Consider the following 21493-nt stretch of genomic DNA (forward strand, 5'->3'; position numbering starts at 1 on the left):
ACAACTACTGAGATTTGGGTGAAATACTATGATTTAGAAGAAATACTATGACTTCGTACAAATACAATGTTTTGGTTCAAATAATATGATTTGCAAAAAATACTATGATTTGCACAAGTACCATGATTTAGTACAAATACTACAATTTCGCTGAAATACTATGAAATTGCAGTGATACTATGATTTTGAAGGAATACTATGATTTGGTAGAAATACTATGCCTTAGTAGTAATACTATAACATAGCAGATATAATGTGATTTTGCAGACATAGTATGTTTTTGCACAAATACTACGATTTCGCTCAAATACTATGGAATTGCAGTAATACTATGATTTGGAATACTATGATTTGGTAGGAATACTATGCCTTAGTAGTAATACTATAACATAACAGATATACTATGATTTTGCCGAAATTCTATGTTTTTGCACAAATAGTATTTCTGCCAAATTGTAGTATGTTTGGGCAGTAATACTATGATTTGCTATAAATACTATTATTTGGCACATATACTATAACAGCAGTATACTATACATAACAGAAATTCTACGACTTAGTAGTAACACTAAATATAACAGAAATTTTAACTGGGCAAATAACATTGATTGGCACAAATACCATGATTTGGCAAAAAGATACCATGATTTGGCACAAATACGATCATATTGCAGAAATACTATGATTGGGTACAAATACTATGATTTGGCACAAGTACTATGAATAAGTACAAATACTATGATTTGGCAGAAATACTATGATTTAGCAGAAATACTATGTTTTAACATAAATAATATCTTTTGACACTAATTTCTGCTAAAAGGTACTATTTCTGCTTTTTAGCAGAAATACTGTAATTTTGCACAAATACTATGATTTGGGATAAATACTATGATTTGGCAGATATACTATATTCAGCAAATATACTATAACATAACACACATTCCTCCACTTAGTAGTAATACTATAACATAAAATAAATATTATGGTTTTGCCCCAAAACCATGATTTGGCCAACACCATGATTTTTCAAAAATACTATGATTTAGCAGAAATACTATGATTGAGCAGAAGTACTAAGATGTAGTAGAAGTACTTTGATTTAGCACAAATACTATTATGGAGGAGTAATACTTTAACATGGGAGAAATATTGATACTCACACACGCATACACAGAGAGCAAAGTGTACAGGGGCTGTTGAGAGTCTGGGCTTGGTATATCTAGGTCAGCTAAATTGGCTGCACCTGCTGTAATCAGCACTTACACACACAGACACAGAGAGAGCTATGGGTTTTCTTCAGTGTATTTCTCACATTAAGGTTTCCCCTCGAACAAATGGCCATAATTTCCTAACCGTAGGAGCTAGAACGGTCATTCTGACACCGTTTTGTTCAGAAGAGATGGGGGAATCTGCAGGTCTTCATAATTCAGAGATAAAATATAAATTATTGAAGATATATGACTTGTAACACACTGTAACTGAGTAGAGGCAAAGCAAAACTGCCTTGACTTGCCCTCAAACAACGTTTTGTAACTCTAAATCTATATGGAGCATCAAAATCATTCTTTCACCGTAAGAAACAGCAGGCTTTGGTGAACAGTCATGGAAATTTTCAGGTCTCTGTTGAAATCCATCAAAAAGATATGACGAGAGAAAAAAGTGCCTCATTTCCAGAGTTTGAAATCTGAAGAGATCTGAGCAAGGCACGAATTTCCTACCCTCAAACAAGTGTAACTCATCTCAAAACGGTAATAGGTGAGGAAAAAATTCTTGAATTGTGAGCATCAGGGATGTCTGAAGATATATTGGCACAAGCCTCATGTCTCAACTTTGTTTCGTTAAGGAGATATGACGATTTGAAAATGCCTCTCATTAGAGAATTCCAGCGCTGATTTTGAAGAAACTCTCCATTGAGTTTCTATGGAGAGTTTTGAGACTTTATGTTACTCTGAGGAGATTTGCAAAAAATCTATAAGTCCCACAACAATGATGGTGACATTTTCTGAAAGCCAGCAAAAATACCTACGTTTTGATGTATAATTTGTGGGGGTTGAGTGGAAATTGAGCGAGTAGCAAGAAGTCGTTCAGACATGAAGAGAAAATTCAGAAAGGACGAGTGCACACTCTGAGTTAATTGCATAGCAACCATAACAACGCATGTATTTTCTGAAAAATCCCAATTTTGCAACTGAAAACTTAAAGAGGTAAAATTAAAACGGTAGAAGATCTGAAAAAGCTGAATCACACAGCAATAGCCCAATAGTCTGAGAACATTTTAAAGTTTGAATGGAGTTTCTAGGTGAAAGTATGACAAAGTAGTTAAGTTTCAAAAACAAGCAAGTTTTAGCAGAATTGTGGAAGATTTCCATTCATTTCAATGGGACAAATTAAAGGAAAAAAGTGTAATATTTTAAAAAGTATAACAGTAATAAACACCAAAAGTCATAGCAAACATTAGCAGAAAGAGCAGAACAGTATAGAGTTTGAACGGAGAAAATCGGCTGAAAACTGAGGCAGTAGTTAACGGCAAAAAACGTACGGAAGCAACTTGAAGAATAATAATAAAGAAGAAAGAGAAACAGGATCTCAATAGTGTGGAAGCCCTTTTAGGGCATCCACACAACTAGAAAATCTGCATTTCCTGCGAAAATGCTGTGTGGATGCCTTAACGCTGAAGCTGTCTGCTGAAAATGACTGAAAAAGATGAAAAGCTGCTAAAAATTGTATGGCAGTAAAGAAACTGAAAAATTCTGCTGAAAAGAGCTGAAGAAGCAGAATTTTTTGCTGAAAAGCGGTGAAAAGGCAAAGATTCTGCTTAAAAGGGGTAAAGAAATTTCTACTGAAAAGAGGGGAAAAAGTTTCTTCTGAAATGACCAGAAGATACTGAGACTTGTACTGATAAGAGGTGAAAGGCTGAAAATTCTGCTTAAAATAGGTGAATCAGCAGAATTTCTACTGAAAACAGGTAAAGAAGCAGAAAGTTGCACTGAAAACAGGTGAAACAGCAGAATTTCTGCTAAAAAACAGATTTCTGCTGAAAACACCTGAAAAAGCCGGGATTTGTGTTGAAAAGGGGTGACGAAACTCACAATTCTGCTGAAACTGGGTGAAGAAGAGGTGTTGTGGTCTTGAGAAGAGTTAAATAAGTTGAACTGATATGTTTGGGTACAAATACTATGATTTGGCAATAATACTGCGTTTTAGCACAACTACTGAGATTTGATTAAAATATTATGACTTTGTACAAATACAATGTTTTGGCACAAATACTATGATTTAGTTCGAATGCTATGATTTGAAACAAATACTATGATTTGGCAGAAATACTATGATTTATTAGAAATACTATAATTTACCAGAAATACTATGTTTCTGCAGAAACACTCTGATTTTGAAAATTACTATGCCTTAGTAGTAATACTATAACATAACAGATATACTGTGATTATGCAGATATTCTGTTTTTACACAAATACTATAATATGGCAGAAATACTATGTTTTAGTACAAATACTATGATTTGCTTTAAATACTATGATTTGGCACATATACTATATTCAGCAGATATACTATAACATAACAGAAAGTCTACGACTTAGTAGTAATACTATAACATAACAGATATAGTATGATTTTGCAGACAGTCTATGTTTTTGCACAAATACCACAATATGGCAGAAATACTATGATTCGGCACAAGTACTATGATTTAGTACAAATACTATGATTGGGCAGAAATAGTATGATTTAGCAGAAATACTATGATTGGGTACAAATACTACGAATTGGCAGAAATACTGTGACTTAGTAGCAATACTATAACATAACAGATATACTGTGATTATGCAGACATTCTGTTTTTACAGAAATACTATAATATGGCAGAAATACTATGTTTTAGTACAAATACTATGATTTGCTTTAAATACTACGATTTGGCACATATACTATATTCAGCACATATACTTTAACATATGATTTAGAAGAAATACTATGACTCCATACAAATACGATGCTTTGGCACAAATACTATGATTTGCTATAAATACTATGATTTGGCACATATACTATGATTTGCTATAAATACTATGATTTGGCACATATACTATATTCAGCAGATATACTATAACACAACAGAAAGTCTACGACTTAGAAGTAATACTATAACATAACAGATATACTGTGATTATGCAGACATTCTGTTTTTACACAAATACTATAATATGGCAGAAATACTATGATTCGGCACAAGTACTATGATTTAGTACAAATACTATGATTGGGCAGAAATACTATGTTTCAGTACAAATACTATGATTTGGCAGGAATAGTATGATTTAGCAGAAATACTATGATTGAGTACAAATACTACGAAATACTACAAATACCTGAAAACAGGTGAAGAAGCACAAATTTTTGCTGAAAAGTGGTGAAAAGAAATTTTGCCATGAGCAGGATTTGAACCTGGCCTTCCTGGTCTCAAGGCAGCTACTCATCTCACTGAGCCAAACTCATTCTCTCAAAGAAGAGGTGGATAGACTGACAATTCTGCTGAAATCAGCAGAAGCTGCTGAGAATTGTGCAGAAAAGAGGTGAATCAGGAGAATTTCTGCAGAAAAGAGGCAAAGAAGCAGAACGTTGCGCTGAAAAGAGGTGAATCAGCAGAGTTTCTGCTGAAAAGAGTTTTTTTCCTGAAAACAGCCCAAAAAAGCTGGAATTTGTGCTGAAAAGGGGTGAAAAAAATGAAAATTTTGCTGAAAAGGGGTGAAGAAGCTAAAGTATACCAAATCAAAGTATTTGTGCCAAAACATAGTATTTCTGCCATATTGTGGTATTTGTGCCACAAAAGTTACTACATTACAACATGAATACGGATTAAAGATGAAAGAAACTGGCAACAAATTCCTCCACTACAAACCAGTCTGATACCACTTCTTTGCAGTGTTCACGTTTACTAAGGCACTACCCAAAAGGCGCCACAAGAGGGCACTCCAACACAAGAGATGACCTATGTACACTGATGCACTTAGTAACAGTCAGCCTCCTACTTAGCCACTACGTAATACAGCGATATTACAGTGTACAAATTCACATAAATTTGCAGGGGGAACAAACAAAGCAGGAACAAGCCTAAAACAATCAAATAACTGTGCTGCCATAGCTATTGCTAACTAGCACATACGCTAAAGGTAACTAAAACCAATACACACAAGTAGCAGGGTAAACATCTTAAGCATGGAACATTAACTCACGTTTATGTGACACACACCATCCCCAACAAATACAGGATGGGCTATTTGCTCCCCTTCCCAGCAGCTCTCTCCTCAATCGTTAGCCCAGGAACGAAGGAAGACCATCTAGCTCAGAAGTCCCATGAATTCCCTCACTGCTCAGAGGCTGCTGGGTAATGTAGCTCACAATAACACAGGTTTTTCTACAAGCACAAATACTATAACATAGCAGAAGTACTGTGATTTTGTTGAAATACTATGCTTTAGGACAAATAGTATGATTTGGCAGAAATACTATGTTTTAGGACATATACTATGATTTGGCTCAAATACTATGATATAGCAGCAATACTATGTTTTGGCACAAATACTATAATTGAGTGCAAGTACTTTAAGATAACAGAAATACTATGATTTAGCAGAAATACAATGTTTTTGCAGACGCACTGTAATTTCACTCAAATACTTTGAAATAGCCGTAATACTATGATTTGGCAGAACATAACAGAAATTCTACGACTTAGTAGTAATACTATAACATAACAGAAATATTAACTGGGCACAAATACTATAATTTGGCACAAGTACCATGTTTTGGCAAAATCCCATAATTTGGCACAAATACTATGATTTGGCAGACACTATGATTTAGCAGAGATAATATGATTTGGCAGAAATACTAAACTTTGGCACAAATACTATAATTGAGTACTTTAAGATGAGAGAAATACTATGATTTAGCAGAAATACTATGTTTCAGTACAAATACTATGACAAAGCAGAAATACTACGACTTAGAAGTAATACTATAACAAAAGGGATTCCTCAAAATACTATGAAATTGCAGTAATTCTATGATTTGGCAGAAATACTGTACTTTGTACAAATACAATGCTTTGGTACAAATACTATATTTTGATTTGAATACTATGATTTGGCACGAGTAGTATGATTTAGTACAAATACTACGAATTGGCAGAAATACTGTGACTTAGTAGTAATACTATAACATAACAGATATACTGTGATGTTGAAGACATAGTATGTTTTTGCACATATGCTACGATTTCGCTCAAATACTGTGAAATTGCAGTAATACTATGATTTTGAAGGAATACTATGATTTGGTAGAAATACTATGCCTTAGTAGTAATACTATAACATAACAGATATACTATGATTTTGCAGACAGTCTATGTTTTTGCACAACTAGCACAATGTGGCAGAAATACTATGATTTGGCACAAGTACTATGATTTAGTAGAAATACTCTTATTGGCACAAACACTATGTTTCAGTACAAATACTATGATTTGGCAATAATACTGCGTTTTAGCACAACTACTGAGATTTGATTGAAATACTATGATTTAGAAGAAATACTATGACTTCGTACAAATACTACTATGTTTTGGTTCGAATACTATGATTTGCAAAAAATACTATGATTTGGCACAAGTACCATGATTTAGTACAAATACTACGAATTGGCAGAAATACTGTGACTTAGTACTAATACTTTAACATAACAGATATACTGTGATTTAGCAGACATAGTATGTTTTTGCACATATACTACGATTTTGCTCAAATACTATGAAATTGCAGTAATACTATAATTTTGAAGGTATACCATGATTAGGTAGAAATACTATGCCTTAGTAGTAATACTATGACATAACAGATATACTGTGATTTAACAGACAATATGTTTTTGCACGAATACTACGATTTCGCTCAAATACTATGAAATTGCAGTAATACTATGATTTTGAAGGAATACTATGATTTGGTAGAAATACTATGCATTAGTAGTAATACTATAACATAACAGATATACTGTGATTTTGCAGACATAGTATGTTTTTGCACAAATACTACAATTTGGCAAGAAATACTATGTTTGGGCACAAATACTATGATTTGCTATAAATACTATGACTTGGCACATATACTATAATCAGCAGATATACTATAACATAACAGAAATTCTACGACTTAGTAGTAATACTATAACATAACAGAAATTTTAATTGGGCACAAATAACATGATCTGGCACAAATACCATGATTTGGCAAAAAAATACCATGATTTGGCACAAATACAATGATATGGCAGAAATACTATGATTGGGTACAAATACTATGATTTGGCACAAGTACTATGACTTAGTACAAATACTATGATTTGGCACAAATAGTATGATTTAGCAGAAATACTATGTTTTAACATAAATAATATCTTTTGACAGAAATTTCTGCTAAAAGGTACTATTTCTGCTTTTTAGCAGAAATACTGCAATTTTGCATAAATACTATGATTTGGGATAAATACTATGATTTGGCAGATATACTATATTCAGCACATATACTATAACATAACAGAAATACCTCCACCTACTAGTAATACTATAACATATCAGAAATGTCATGATTTGACACAAAAACCATGATTTGGCACAAATACCATGATTTGGCAAAAATACTATGATTACCCAGAATTACTATGATTGAGCAGAAGTACTAAGATGTAGTAGAAGTACTTTGATTTAGCAGAAATACTATTATGGAGGAGTAATACTTTAACATGGGAGAAATATTGATACACACACATACACAGAGCCTAAAGGGAACAGTGGCTGTTAAGAGTCTGGGCTTGGTATATCTAGGTCAGTTAAATTGGCTGCACCTGCTGTAATCAGCCCTTACACACACAGACACAGAGAGAGTGTGAGTCTTCTTCAGTGTATTTCTCACATTCAGGACTCCCCTCGAACAAATGGCCATAATTTCCTAACCGTAGGGGCTAGAACGCTCATTCTGACACCGTTTTGTTCAGAAGAGATGGGGAATCTACAGGTCTTCATAATTCAGAGATAAACTATAAATTATTGAAGATATATGACTTGTAATACACTGTAACTGAGTAGAGGCAAAGCAAAACTGCCTTGACTTGCCCTCAAACAACGTTTTGTAACTCTAAATCTATATGGAGCATCAAAATCATTCTTTCACCGTAAGAAACAGCAGGCTTTGGTGAACAGTCATGGGAATTTTCAGGTCTCTGTGGAAATCCATCAAAAAGATATGACGAGAGAAAAAAGTGCCGCATTTCCAGAGTTTGAAATCTGAACAGATCTGAGCGAATGATGAATTTCCTACCCTCAAACAAGTGTAACTCATCTCAGAACGGTAATAGGTGAGAAAAAACTTCTTGAATTGTGAGCATCAGGAGTGTCTGAAGATATATTTGCACAAGCCTCATGTCTCAACTTTGTTTCGTTAAGGAGATATGACGATTTGAAAATGCCTCTCATTAGAGAATTCCAGCGCTGATTTTGAAGAAACTCTCCATTGAGTTTCTATGGAGAGTTTTCAGACTTTATGTTACTCTAAGGAGATTTGCAAAACATCTATAAGTCCCACAAGAATGATAGTGACATTTTCTGAAAGCCAGCAAAAATACCTACGTTTTGATGTATAATTTGTGGGGGTTGAGTGGAAATTGAGCGAGTAGCATGAAGTTGTTCAGACAAGTGGTGAAAATTCAGAAAGTTTCACTGTCCACTCTGAGTTAATTGCATAGCAACCATAACAACGCATGTATTTTCTGAAAAATCACAATTTTGCAACTGAAAACTTAAAGAGAGATAAGATTTAAACGGTAGAAGGTCTGAAAAAGCTGAATCAGACAGGAATAGCCCAATAATCTGAGAACATTTTAAAGTTTGAATGGAGTTTCTGGGTGAAAGTATGACAAAGTAGTTAAGTTTCAAAAACAAGCAAGTTTTAGCAGAATTTCTGAAGATTTCCATTCATTTCAATGGGACAAATTAAAGGAAAAAAGTGTAATATTTTAAAAAGTATAACAGTAATAAACACTAAAAGTCATAGCCTACGTCAGCAGAAAGAGCAGAACAGTATAGAGTTTGAACGGTGAAAATCGGCTGAAAACTGAAGCAGTAGTTAAGCGGCAAAAAACGTACGGAAGCAACCAGAATAAAGTATAATAAAGAACTAGAAAAAGTTTGCATTTCCTGCGAAAATGCTGTGTGGATGCCTTAACGCTGAAGCTGTCTGCTGAAAATGACTGAAAAAGATGAAAAGCTACAAAAATTTTATGGCAGTAAAGAAACAGAAAGATTATGCTGAAAACAAGTGAAGATGCAGAATCTTTTGCTGAAAAGACGTGAAAATGCAAAATTCTGCTTAAAAGGGGTACAGAAGTTCAAATTTGTACTGAAAAGAGGTGAAAAGGTTCATTCTGAAATGAGCAGAACATACTGAGATTTATACTGATAAGAGGTGAAAGGCTGAAAATTCTGCTTAAAATAGGTGAATCAGCAGAATTTCTACTGAAGAGAGGTAAAGAAGTAGAACGTTGTACTATGCCTTAGTAGTAATACTATAACAAAACAGATATATTGTGATTCTGCAGACATAGTATGTTTTTGTACAAATACTACGATTTTCCTCAAATACTATGAAATTGCAGTAATACTATGATTTTGAAGGAATACTATGATTTGGTAGAAATACTATGCCTTAGTAGTAATACTATAATATAACAGATATACTGTGATTTTGCAGACATAGTATGTTTTTGCACAAATACTACGATTTTGCTCAAATACTATGAAATTGCAGTAATACTATGATTTGAAGGAATACTATGATTGGTAGAAATACTATGCCTTAGTAGTAATACTATAACATAACAGTTATACTGATTTTGCAGACATAGTATGTTTTTGCACAAATACTACGACTTTGCTCAAATACTATGAAATTGCAGTAATACTATGATTTTGAAGGAATACTATGATGTGGTAGAAATACTATGCCTTAATAGTAATACTATAACATAACAGTTATACTGATTTTGCAGACATAGTATGTTTTTGCACAAATACTACGACTTTGCTCAAATACTATGAAATTGCAGTAATACTATGCCTTAGTAGTAATACTATAACATAACAGTTATACTGATTTTGCAGACACAGTATGTTTTTTCACAAATACTACGATTTTGCTCAAATACTATGAAACTGCAGTAATACTATCATGTTGAAGGAATACTATGAGTTGGTAGAAATACTATGCCTTAGTAGTAATACTATAATATAACAGATATACTGTGATTTTCAGACATAGTATGTTTTTGCACAAATACTACGATTTTGCTCAAATACTATGAAATTGCAGTAATACTATGATTTTGAAGGAATACTATGATGTGGTAGAAATACTATGCCTTAGTAGTAATACTATAACATAACAGTTATACTGATTTTGCAGACACAGTATGTTTTTGCACAAATACTACGATTTTGCTCAAATACTATGAAACTACAGTAACACTATCATGTTGAAGGAATACTATGATTTGGTAGAAATACTATGCCTTAGTAGTAATACTATAATATAACAGATATACTGTGATTTTGCAGACATAGTATGTTTTTGCACAAATAATACGACTTTGCTCAAATACTATGAAATTGCAGTAATACTATGATTTTGAAGGAATACTATGATGTGGTAGAAATACTATGCCTTAGTAGTAATACTATAACATAACAGTTATACTGATTTTGCAGACACAGTATGTTTTTGCACAAATACTACGATTTTGCTCAAATACTATGAAACTACAGTAACACTATCATGTTGAAGGAATACTATGATTTGGTAGAAATACTATGCCTTAGTAGTAATACTATAATATAACAGATATACTGTGATTTTGCAGACATAGTATGTTTTTGCACAAATACTACGACTTTGCTCAAATACTATGAAATTGCAGTAATACGATGATTTTGAAGGAATACTATGATGTGGTAGAAATACTATGCCATAGTAGTAATACTATAACATAACTGGTATACTGATTTGCAGACACAGTATGTTTTGCCAAATACTATGATTTTGCTCAAATACTATGAAATAATACTATCATGTGAAGGAATATATTTGGTAGAAATACTATGCCTTAGTAGTAATACTATAATATAACAGATATACTGTGATTTTGCAGACATAGTATGTTTTGCACAATACTACGACTTTGCTCAAATACTATGAAATGCAGTAATACATGATTTGAAGGAATACTATGATGTGGTAGAAATACTATGCCATAGTAGTAATACTATAACATAACAGGTATACTGATTTTGCAGACACAGTATGTTTTTGCGCAAATACTATGATTTTGCTCAAATACTATGAAACTGCAGTAATACTATCATGTTGAAGGAATACTATGATTTGGTAGAAATACTATGCCTTAGTAGTAATACTATAATATAACAGATATACTGTGATTTTGCAGACATAGTATGTTTTTGCACAAATACTACAACTTCGCTCAAATACTATGAAACTGCAGTAATACTATGATTTTGAAGGAATACTATGATTTGGTAGAAATACTATGCCTTAGTAGTAATACTATAATAAACAGATATACTGTGATTTTGCAGACATAGTATGTTTGCAAATACTACAGTAATACTATGATTTTGAAGGAATACTATGATGTGGTAGAAATACTATGCCTTAGTAGTAATACTATAACATAACAGTTATACTGATTTTGCAGACACAGTATGTTTTTTCACAAATACTACGATTTTGCTCAAATACTATGAAACTGCAGTAATACTATCATGTTGAAGGAATACTATGAGTTGGTAGAAATACTATGCCTTAGTAGTAATACTATAATATAACAGATATACTGTGATTTTTCAGACATAGTATGTTTTTGCACAAATACTACGACTTTGCTCAAATACTATGAAACTGCAGTAATACTTTGATTTTGAAGGAATACTATGATGTGGTAGAAATTCTACGACTTAGTAGTAATACTATAACATAACAGAAATTTTAATTGGGCACAAATAACATGATCTGGCACAAATACCATGATTTGGCAAAAAAATACCATGATTTGGCACAAATACAATGATATGGCAGAAATACTATGATTGGGTACAAATACTATGATTTGGCACAAGTACTATGACTTAGTACAAATACTATGATTTGGCACAAATACTATGATTTAGCAGAAATACTATGTTTTAACATAAATAATATCTTTTGACAGAAATTTCTGCTAAAAGGTACTATTTCTGCTTTTTAGCAGAAATACTGCAATTTTGCATAAATACTATGATTTGGGATAAATACTATGATTTGGCAGATATACTATATTCAGCACATATACTATAACATAACAGAAATACCTCCACCTACTAGTAATACTATAACATATCAGAAATGTCATGATTTGACACAAAAACCATGATTTGGCACAAATACCATGATTTGGCAAAAATACTATGATTACCCAGAATTACTATGATTGAGCAGAAGTACTAAGATGTAGTAGAAGTACTTTGGTTTAGCAGAAATACTATTATGGAGGAGTAATACTTTAACATGGGAGAAATATTGATACACACACACATACACAGAGCCTAAAGGGAACAGTGGCTGTTAAGAGTCTGGGCTTGGTATATCTAGGTCAGTTAAATTGGCTGCACCTGCTGTAATCAGCCCTTACACACACAGACACAGAGAGAAGTATGAGTCTTCTTCAGTGTATTTCTCACATTCAGGACTCCCCTCGAACAAATGGCCATAATTTCCTAACCGTAGGGGCTAGAACGCTCATTCTGACACCGTTTTGTTCAGAAGAGATGGGGGAATCTACAGGTCTTCATAATTCAGAGATAAACTATAAATTATTGAAGATATATGACTTGTAATATACTGTAACTGAGTAGAGGCAAAGCAAAACTGCCTTGACTTGCCCTCAAACAACATTTTGTAACTCTAAATCTATATGGAGCATCAAAATCATTTTTTCACCGTAAGAAACAGCAGGCTTTGGTGAACAGTCATGGGAATTTTCAGGGCTCTGTGGAAATCCATCAAAAAGATATGACGAGAGAAAAAAGTGCCTCATTTCCAGAGTTTGAAATCTGAGCAGATCTGAGCGAATGATGAATTTCCTACCCTCAAACAAGTGTAACTCATCTCAGAACGGTAATAGGTGAGAAAAAACTTCTTGAATTGTGAGCATCAGGAGTGTCTGAAGATATATTTGCACAAGCCTCATGTCTCAACTTTGTTTCGTTAAGGAGATATGACGATTTGAAAATGCCTCTCATTAGAGAATTCCAGCGCTGATTTTGAAGAAACTCTCCATTGAGTTTCTATGGAGAGTTTTCAGACTTTATGTTACTCTAAGGAGATTTGCAAAACATCTATAAGTCCCACAACAATGATAGTGAAATTTTGTGAAAGCCAGCAAAAATACCTATGTTTTGATGTATAATTTGTGGGGGTTGAGTGGAAATTGAGCGAGTAGTATGAAGTTGTTCAGACAAGTGGTGAAAATTCAGAAAGTTTCACTGTCCACTCTGAGTTAATTGCATAGCAACCATAACAACGCATGTATTTTCTGAAAAATCACAATTTTGCAACTGAAAACTTAAAGAGGTATAAAATTAAAACGGTGGAAGATCTGAAAACGCTGAATCAGACAGTAATAGCCCAATAACCTGAGAACATTTTAAAGTTTGAATGGAGTTTCTGGGTGAAAGTATGACAAAGTAGTTAAGTTTCAAAAACAAGCAAGTTTTAGCAGAATTTCTGAAGATTTCCATTCATTTCAATGGGACAAATTAAAGGAAAAAGGTGTAATATTTTAAAAAGTATAACAGTAATAAACACCAAAAGTCATAGCCTACGTCAGCAGAAAGAGCAGAACAGTATAGAGTTTGAACGGTGAAAATCGGCTGAAAACTGAAGCAGTAGTTAAGCGGCAAAAAACGTACGGAAGCAACCAGAATAAAGTATAATAAAGAACTAGAAAAATTTGCATTTCCTGCGAAAATGCTGTGTGGATGCCTTAACGCTGAAGCTGTCTGCTGAAAAGCTGAAAAAGATGAAAAGTTGCATGGTGGTGGAAAAAAAATGTCACCCTGAGCAGGATTCGAACCTGGACCTCCTGGGCGCAAGGCAGCTACTCATCTCACTGTGCCAAATTCACTCTCACAAGGTAAGAGATGGAGAGACTGACAATTACGGTGAAATGAGCAGAAACTGCTGAGAATTGCGCTGATAAGAGGTGAAATGATTGAAAATTTTGCAGAAAAGAGGTGAATCAGCAGAATTTCTGCAGAAAAGAGGCAAAGAAGCAGAACGTTGTGCTGAATAGAGGTGAATCAGCAGAATTTCTGCTGAAAAGAGGCAAAACAACCTGTTTCTGCTCAAATTCACAAATCAGAGGTACTGCCTCTGTGTGCTTCATCAGGTGGGTACTTGTATGTATTTCTGCCATGGAGCGTTAACAAGAATCTGAGGTCCATATTAGAAAAGCTGCTAAAATCATAAAACTTGCGCTGAAAAGAGATGAATCAGCAGTTTCTTCTGAAAAGAGTTTTTTTTTTTTTCTGAAAACAGCCAAAAAAGCTGGAATTTGTGCTGAAAAGGGGTGGAAAAAAAATGAAAATTTTGCTGAAAAGGGGTGAAGAAGCTAAAGCATACCACATCAAAGTATTTGTGCCAAAACATAGTGTTTCTGCCATATTGTGGTACTACTACATTACAACATGAATACGGATTGAAGATGAAAGAAACTGGCAACAAATTCCTCCACTACAAACCAGTCTGATACCACTTCTTTGCAGTGTTCACGTTTACTAAGGCACTACCCAAAAGGCGCCACAAGAGGGCACTCCAACACAAGAGATGAGGTGAATGAGCAGAATTTCTGCTGAAAAGAGGCAGAAGGTTCTGTATGTAGAAAAAGAAACACTGTTGAACCATGTGTGAAATAAATAAAGAAATGAAATGAAAGAACAACCTGGTTCTGCTCAAATTCACCAATCAGAGGTACTGCCTCTGTCTGCTTCATCAGGCTGTGTACTTGTTTCTGCCATGGAGCGTTAACAAGAATCTGAGGTCCATATTAGAAAAGCTGCTAAAATCATAAAACTTTGCAGAATTGTAATAAATTAGCAATATAAATTACAGGTCTGTGATAGTGTATAAATTTGTAGTGAAAAAAAAAAACGTGGACCAAGGTGGGATTGAACCCACGACCTTTGAGCTGCAGAGCCGTGTCATTACTGATTGCGCCACCTGGAAAGGGGGCGGCGGTCTGAAAGACAGATACTTGGGCAGTCAGAAAATAGATCGCGGTGAGAGGCGAAAAACGCCGTTTTTTCGAGTTACAAAACGTCGTGTAACTCAAAAACTAGGAGGGCTAGCAGCATAATTCTTGTACTGGGTGAATCAGCGGACTTTGGTGTATTTTGACTGCGATTTTCATAGCTCGTTCTACCTCCATCGCGGAGATATGACGAGAGAAGAAACTGCTTCATTTCCAGAGTTTGAAGACTGAGAGAAGGACAGATTTCCACCCCTCAAACAAACGTAATTCATTGCTCAACGGTAAGATAATTGTAAAAACTGCTTCCACTGTGAGTGTCAGCAGTGTCTGAAGATATATTGGCACAAGCCTCATGTCCTAACTTTGCGTTGTTAAAGAGATATGGCGATTTGAAAATGCCTCCCGTTACAGAATTTCAGCTCTGAATTTCAAAACCTCCCCATAGACTTTGAATGGGGAGTTGTCAGACCTTGTGTCACTCCGAGGCAAATTGCGAAAAAACGGTAAATCTCACAATAAAGATAGTGACATTGTCTGAAAGCCAGCAAAAATACCTACGTTTTGATGTATAATTTGTGGGGGTTGAGTGGAAATTGAGTGAGTAGCAAGAAGTTGTTTAGACATGAAGAGAAAATTCAGAACGGACCAGCACTCACTCTGACTTAATTGCATAGCAACCATAGCAACGCATGTATTTTCTGAAAAATCACAATTTTGCAACTGAAAACTTAAAGAGAGATAAGATTAAAACGGTAGAAGATCTGAAAAAGCTGAATCAGACAGGAATAGCCCAATAATCTGAGAACATTTTAAAGTTTGAATGGAGTTTCTAGGTGAAAGCATGAGAACGTAGTTAAGTTTGAAAGACAAGCAAGTTTTAGCAGAATTGTGGAAGTTTCCCATTCATTTCAATGGGACAAATTAAAGGAAAAAAGTGTAATATTTTAAAAAGTATAAGAGTAATAAACACCAAAAGTCATAGCTGGAATTAGCAGAAAGGGCAGAACAGTTTAGAGTTTGAACTGAGAAAATCGGCTGAAAACTGGAGGAGTAGTTAAGTGCCGAAAAACGTACGGAAGCAACAGGAATAATAAAGAATAAAGAGAAACAGGAAAACAATTGTGTGGAAGCCCTTTAGGGCATCCACACAATAAAGAGAAACAGGAACTCAATAGTGTGGAAGCCCTTTTAGGGCATCCACACAATAAAGAGAAACAGGAACTCAATAGTGTGGAAGCCCTTTTAGGGCATCCACACAATAAAGAATAAAGAGAAACAGGAACTCAATAGTGTGGATGCATAAAGCATCCACACAATAAAGAATAAAGAGAAACAGGAACACTATAGTGTGGATGCCTTAAAGCATCCACACAATAAGAATAATAAATCCGACGAATAGTAATATGTGTGCCTCTTGGCATAGGCACACATAATAATAATAAGAATAATAAATCCGACGAATAGTAATATGTGTGCCTCTTGTCATAGGCACACATAATAATAATAATAATAAGAATAATAAATCCGAGGAATAGTAATATGTGTGCCTCTTGGCATAGGCACACATAATAAATCCGACGAATAGTAATATGTGTGCCTCTTGGCATAGGCACACATAATAAGAATAATAAATCCGACGAATAGTAATATGTGTGCCTCTTTCCATAGGCACACATAATTAGAGCTGAAATATGAGCTCCCACCTGAAAGTGAAAATGCTGCTACTAGTGTGTAAAGAGGAGGAAGTGAGAGAAGTTCAAACCCAGATCAGAGAGGAGGAGGAGAGATTCAGGGAGGAGCTGAGCTGTTACTGAACTAGAAGAGAGAGAAACCTCCACATTCAACAGAGTTCAGCACACAAACCATAAACTTTACCTTCATTCAACATGTTGTCTTTGGACTATTATGCACTTTCTTTACTGATTCTCACCATTCTAACAGGTACGTTACAATCTGTGTGTTTAAAGAAATACATTTGAATTGTGATGATTTATAAAAGTATCAAATATGTTTCTGTTCCTTTAGGTGTCAGCTGTGAAGATCTCACTCCAACCAACAAAGAAGTGTTCAGTGTAGAAGGCAGCACTGTTACTCTGTCCTATAGATACTCCAAAAAAGCAACTGGAAGTGACGAGTTTTACTGGTATCGACAATATCCTGGAAAACCACCAGAGTTCCTGATCTATCATTTGGGATCAGGAAGTGTAATGAAAGAAGAAATCTCTGGACTGTCTGTTCAAGTTGTGGATGATCAAAAACAAATCGATCTCAACATCTCCTCTGCTGCAGTGACAGACTCTGCTGTGTACTACTGTGCTGTGAGGCCCACAGTGACAGGAAATCACCAGGAGAAAACAGCTGTACAATAAAAATGTAATTCAGTGGGGTTTTTTTACATACTAAGGTAAAACATGTCAGAGGTGGAGTAAGAAGCAGGAAAAAAGCACTTTCCTTTATCATGGGAGGTTTGGGCCCATCAAGCCTGCTGTGAGTCCACCTCTCATGTAGAAGATTCAGCAGATGGTTTAAAAACAGGAGGGATGCTTCAGAAGGAAGATCCAGATTGTGAGACAGTGGTTGGTTGAAGAGGCTTCAGAAAGAACACACACACACATGCTGCCATGTTGGAGTCCAGTGTGTCGACACTTTTCATCTCAGCTGAGATATGAATCTTCAAATAGCAAAGAAAATCTGAATGACAGACTCAGAAAGACTCACTGCAACATTTTGATTATTTATCATCACTGTAAATTTTACTAGCTGTGTCCCAAAACGTCGGCTGCATCCTTCGGAGGACCCGGCCTTCGCGGTCTACGTGGGCCGGGTCCTTCGAAGACCGAGAAGGCCGGAAGTGCGAGGCTGTGAAATGGGACAGTCTAGCCTTCAGATCTGCGTCACCGCTGTGTCGGTGGAGTTTAATAAACTCGGCCGTCTGCTCCTTGCTATCTAAAATATAACAGGACACTGGCGTAAATTCTCGACCGTCTCACACTTCTGTTTAATCAGTTTTCTTTTTGACGTTTATTCAGCTGTGTGAAAATCCCAGAGGAACCCACCCGATAGATTAATAAAGTTTTAGTTAATCTAATAATCTAATAACTTTGATCTCAGCCAACCCGATTTACTCCGGAACAAATAAAACACCGAAATAAGGCAAACAATTACATTTTTAAGTTATCCGAGTGACTTATATATCATGTTTAACATGAGTAGCGAAAGAGCGGGGGTCTGAAAACGATGACGCCGGGAGTCCGCTGCTCTCGCCGGCTCGAGCGACCATTGAATCCCCCGGTTTGCTATCGAGCAGGTGGGTAACAGACGTCTCCGAAAACGTCGGCGCACTTTTGCAAATATGCGATGTCTTGATAAACCAAGCAGATATTTGAAGTTTACACCGCCACTTTCTCGCCTGAAAATATGTTAAAAGTCTATTTTGTGACCCAGAAAGAGTAATAAGACTAACTTTAAAACTTAGTAGCGGCCGCCATTGTTGGCAGCTGAAATTTGGCTGGACCGCGCTATGAATTCTGGGATATGGTTGGCCACGAAGGACACACCCAACCCATCCTTCAAATTCGGGGAAATGAAGGACGCATTTGTCGGCTGCATTTGAAGGAGTCGACGAATTGGGACAGCCTTCGTCGCCGGGCTGTGACGTAATCGGCCTTCAAATGCGGCCTCCGGAGGATGCAGCCGACGTTTTGGGACACAGCTACTGTTTCACTCACCTCCATGTTGGAGCGTCAAAATCAATCATAGGCCCCGCCCAAAAAAGTGCAGCTAAACCAATGAGATGATTTCTGTCTGCAGAGCAAAAAGGTTGAGGAAATAAAATCACAACCTGATGAATCTGCTGCAGTGGAAGAACATTGTTCATGTGCTGTCTGTCTGGCTTTAATAACTCCAAAGACATGTTGCTGCACCTCTTTTTGCTTCTATCTCACATTATAGGTGAGTTTAAGAACAGGGATTAAAGTTTAGTTGAAGCTGCTGCATTAAGCAGATATACAGACTGCATTTCACTACTTTTCTTCTTTCTTTTTCCAGGACTAACAGCTGGAGACTCAATCACTCCTCAACAAACTGAACTCACTGAAACAGAAGGAAAATCTGTCAAACTCACATGTAGCTATCAAACAAGTGATAGTTATATTTACCTTCACTGGTACAGACATGATTCAGACCTTCAGGCTCCTCAGTTTATACTCTGGAAAAGAGAAGGATCATGGAGTGGTGAATATATTCCTAATAAACGTTACAAAACCCAAACATCAGATACAACAACTGATCTGACCATAACAGCCCTAACCCTGGCAGACACAGCTCTCTACTACTGTGCTCTAGAAACACAGTGATACAAAGTGCAGAAGAGGCTGTACAAAAACCTGAACACAGATATCTGACTACTCTTCAAAGAGGAGGGAAGTGGTATTCAAAGCACAGCTTCATATCAGATGGATTCTGCTAATTCCTGTTTTATCAGAGTCACTGTGGTTACAGCTGCTAATGAAACACTGTGGGAGGATTCACATGAGCAGCAAATCCACATCAACCACAAACCAACTGTAGGAACGTTCAGACAGGAACAAATTAGTGAATACAGTCAAACAGCAAAATCTTCTGATAAACAAATATCTCACATTTAGCATATTTTATAACTGACTGTCAAAGTAAAACAGGAAACTGGGCACAGAACTAAACCTAAGAACTACAATTCAAAAACAGAACTCAGAATACAAGAAGTTATAGACAAAGGAGAAATCAAAGAATAACAACAACGTTTCAGTGTGTAATGTGGAGCTGAGCGGTGTGGGTCCGTTGCACCAATGGTGCACGATTAATTCCCAGACCACTGCTCATTTCTCCGCTGCTTTTACCAACTCTGTCCTTTGTGATGCTAACAGTAATGAGGATCTTTCGGTTGATAAGCTCACTAATCTGTTTATCTCAGCCCTAAGGGCTCCATATTTGCTGACATTGGCTGGCCAAGTTCCTGCTTCTCAAGTTCAGATTGTTTTTCAGCAGTTTGAGTGTCTTTCTCCACCTTAAAGGAGATAATTGGTCACCGTAGAATTTCTAACTCCCCGTATGATATTCTTCCCTCCTGCATCTTCAAGGAAGCTTTGAACACCATTGGGCCTTATATTCTACTATTGCTGAGCGCATCACTGTCATCAGGTTGTGTGCCGATTGCCTTGAAACATGCTGTTGTACAACCTGTTATTAAGAAGAAAAATCTTGACCCTAGTGCTCTCTCCAGTTACAGGCCAATTTCCAAACTCCCTTTTATGTCTAAAATTTTGGAAAAAGTAGTTCTTAAGCAACTTCAGTCCTTCTTAGACGCTAACAATATTGGTGAAAAGTTCCAGTCTGGTTTTAAACCTCGCCACAGTACAGAAACGGCTGTAAGAGTTTTTAATGATTTACTTTTAACTGGCGACTCAGGCTGCTCTGTGGTTTTGGTTTTACCTTATTTGACCTCTGCATTCAATACGGTTGATCACCACATTTTATTATCGAGGCTGGAGCACGTTGTTGGTCTCAAAGGCACAGGACTATCTTGGTTTAAATCATATCTTTCAGAGAGGACTTCCTATGGGTCAGTACTTTTCTTCTTCTGCCCCTATCCACTGTGGTGTGCCTCAGGGGTCTGTTCTTGGTCCTACTTTGTTCTCCCTGTATTTGCTGCCTTTGGGCTCTATTTTCAACAAATATAACATCTCCTTCCACTGCTATGCCGACGACATCCAAATTTACTTCCCCCTGAACTTGGATGTCTCTGACCCACTACAACCTTTGTTCAACTGTCTTCATGATGTTAAAGTTTGGCTATCACAAAACTTTCTCACTTTGAATGAAAATAAAACTGAAGTAATTGTCTTTGACAGTCATACCCCTCTGGGTCAGTTAACAGACACCCTTGGTCCTCTTGCCAGCTTCTCTCTCACACGGTAAGAAACCTTGGAGTGTTTTTGGATAGCTCTCTTAAATTGGAGAAGCAAGTGTCCTCAGTGGTAAAAACTAGCTTTTATCAGTTGTGTTTGATATCAAAGGTGAA

At 35.8% G+C, this 21493-nt stretch overlaps 1 protein-coding gene and 1 gene segment (V, D, J or C); one reads left to right on the forward strand and one right to left on the reverse strand.

Moving 5' to 3' along the window:
- The window catches only part of LOC100704393 (zinc finger protein OZF), an 883579-nt gene that overhangs the window by 575941 nt on the left and 286145 nt on the right, over nucleotides 1-21493 (reverse strand). The window lies entirely within an intron of this gene.
- LOC109201796 (T cell receptor alpha variable 3-like) lies at nucleotides 17128-17819 on the forward strand. The segment is given in 2 exon segments: nucleotides 17128-17376; nucleotides 17461-17819. Coding segments are annotated over 2 exon segments (399 nt in total).

This window comes from Oreochromis niloticus, linkage group LG18 (assembly GCF_001858045.2).
Source record: "Oreochromis niloticus isolate F11D_XX linkage group LG18, O_niloticus_UMD_NMBU, whole genome shotgun sequence".
Taxonomy (NCBI): Eukaryota; Metazoa; Chordata; class Actinopteri; order Cichliformes; family Cichlidae; genus Oreochromis; species Oreochromis niloticus.